The sequence below is a fragment of the Trypanosoma conorhini genome (assembly GCF_003719485.1).
Source record: "Trypanosoma conorhini strain 025E chromosome Unknown Tco_14.4_contig_00370, whole genome shotgun sequence".
NCBI classification, from domain to species: domain Eukaryota; phylum Euglenozoa; class Kinetoplastea; order Trypanosomatida; family Trypanosomatidae; genus Trypanosoma; species Trypanosoma conorhini.
Window position 1 is genome coordinate 1 of NW_021704453.1, and position 1,588 is coordinate 1,588.

Below are 1,588 nucleotides of genomic sequence, written 5' to 3' on the forward strand. Positions count from 1 at the left end.
AGAGCGGACGGCGCATGGCGTGAGGGAAAGTGTCTGTGTTGGTCTGTCGTGGATAGCGGCAGTCGCAAATGCCTTGTCTGCGGGAGGCGGGAAGAAGAGGCGGGGAAGAAGGTGGACGAGGCAGCCGGAGAGGTCGCGGGAGGGGGAGTGCGAGAGCGAGACCGCAAGCCACTGCGACGGCCAGCGCACCGCCACCTCTGCGCACCGCTCTCGCCCAGACACGCACGCGGGGCCCGGCAAGCAGCAAGAACCGACCGAACCCGGCCGATTGAAGCCGAAGCGGCGTCACCCCCGCTACGGAAATGGTCCTTCCCACACACACACACCCACACACACGTAAATGAGTACGTCACCCTTTTCCTGAATGCGGGGCCGCAGCAGACAGACACAGTGGACGAACCCCCTCGTCATTGCGCTGACACCCGCGAAGCAAAACACCCACGAAAAAGCAAAAAGACGGGGACAATTCAGGTGCTCCCTCACTCCACGTTTACCCCCGCACAGGAACCCCTTCTGCCAATTTTCCTCTAACAACAGACAAGAACAGGACATACCCCCCCCCCAAAAAAAAAAAAAAATTCAACAACTACACGGTTCGTCCACTCGGGGTAAACTTTGGCAGTCGGCACCAACGCAGGACCGAAGAACAGGACGGCACCCGTGTGGCGCGTCCATCAACTGAAGGGAACTAATGCAGGCGCCTCCATGCCCAAAGTATATGATGCACAGGGCACGGGTCTCGAGGTCTGTAACGCGCAAGGCACGTCGAAGCCCTTGTCCTGTGCTCGCGGCGGTTTCGTGGCAAGGCATCAGCACCTTCCCCCACACCCCTGCAGGTCTCCGCCGTGGTTGTTGGCCGCTCGCACGGATCGCACGTCACCATCGCCGTCGCATCGCTCCCGCGTGGTGCCACGTTGCTGCTCGGCCGTGCACCTCCGTTATGCCCTTTTTTCTCTCTGCTCAATCTTCCCGACCACGCGACGCCGGCAAGGATTGAATTTCGCCACAGGCGGGAAAGCCCCGCACTGGGCGGGGCGCAGGCACCCCCACACCAGAGGCGTTGCGGCACTGCCACCGCTGCGACGGGCCGTGGCGCCCAACGCCGCTGGGCAACACCGCGACCGGCAGAGCGGAGCCGCCGCTTGCCGGTGCGTCCATCGAGCGCCGGAGCGGGCGGCGCTCCCACGGGGAGCCAAAGTGGGCTGGGAAGGCAAAGCAACAGAAACCCAAAAACCACGGGCGGGAAAACAAAAAGAGGGGTCAAATACAATCCCCCGGCGCGGGGTGAAGAAGAAGGAAAAACATGTTGGCGTAAGAGTTTGTCCCTGCGCGTTTCGTCCAAGCGTAGTCCCCTCGCATCTCGCCAGCGACTCCATCCACGTCGGGTGCCAAGTTCGTGCGGGGAGCAGAGGCAAGCAAAGCGAGAGGCTCCTCCGCAAAGAGCAAAAGCAAAGCACTCTGCTCCCCAGCCCCGCGTTCCCTCCTCATCCCCCTGCCCCATTCCTATGTTTGTTATTGTTGTTGATGTCTCGCCCCGTCCAGGTTGCACTCATCCTCGAGGTCGTCCGCGTGCGCAACCGCCGAGGCG

At 62.1% G+C, this 1,588-nt stretch overlaps 1 protein-coding gene across 1 annotated transcript, besides 1 other annotated feature; it reads right to left on the reverse strand.

The window, feature by feature from the left end:
• Positions 1-313: 313 nt before the first annotated feature.
• Positions 314-336: a microsatellite.
• Positions 337-688: 352 nt separating this feature from the next.
• Tco025E_05910 (uncharacterized protein) lies at positions 689-1,501 on the reverse strand (the record flags this gene model as incomplete). Its single annotated transcript, XM_029372800.1, has 1 exon — positions 689-1,501. One exon carries the CDS (start codon positions 1,499-1,501, stop codon positions 689-691), a length of 813 nt encoding a protein of 270 aa, XP_029227119.1.
• Positions 1,502-1,588: the final 87 nt, after the last annotated feature.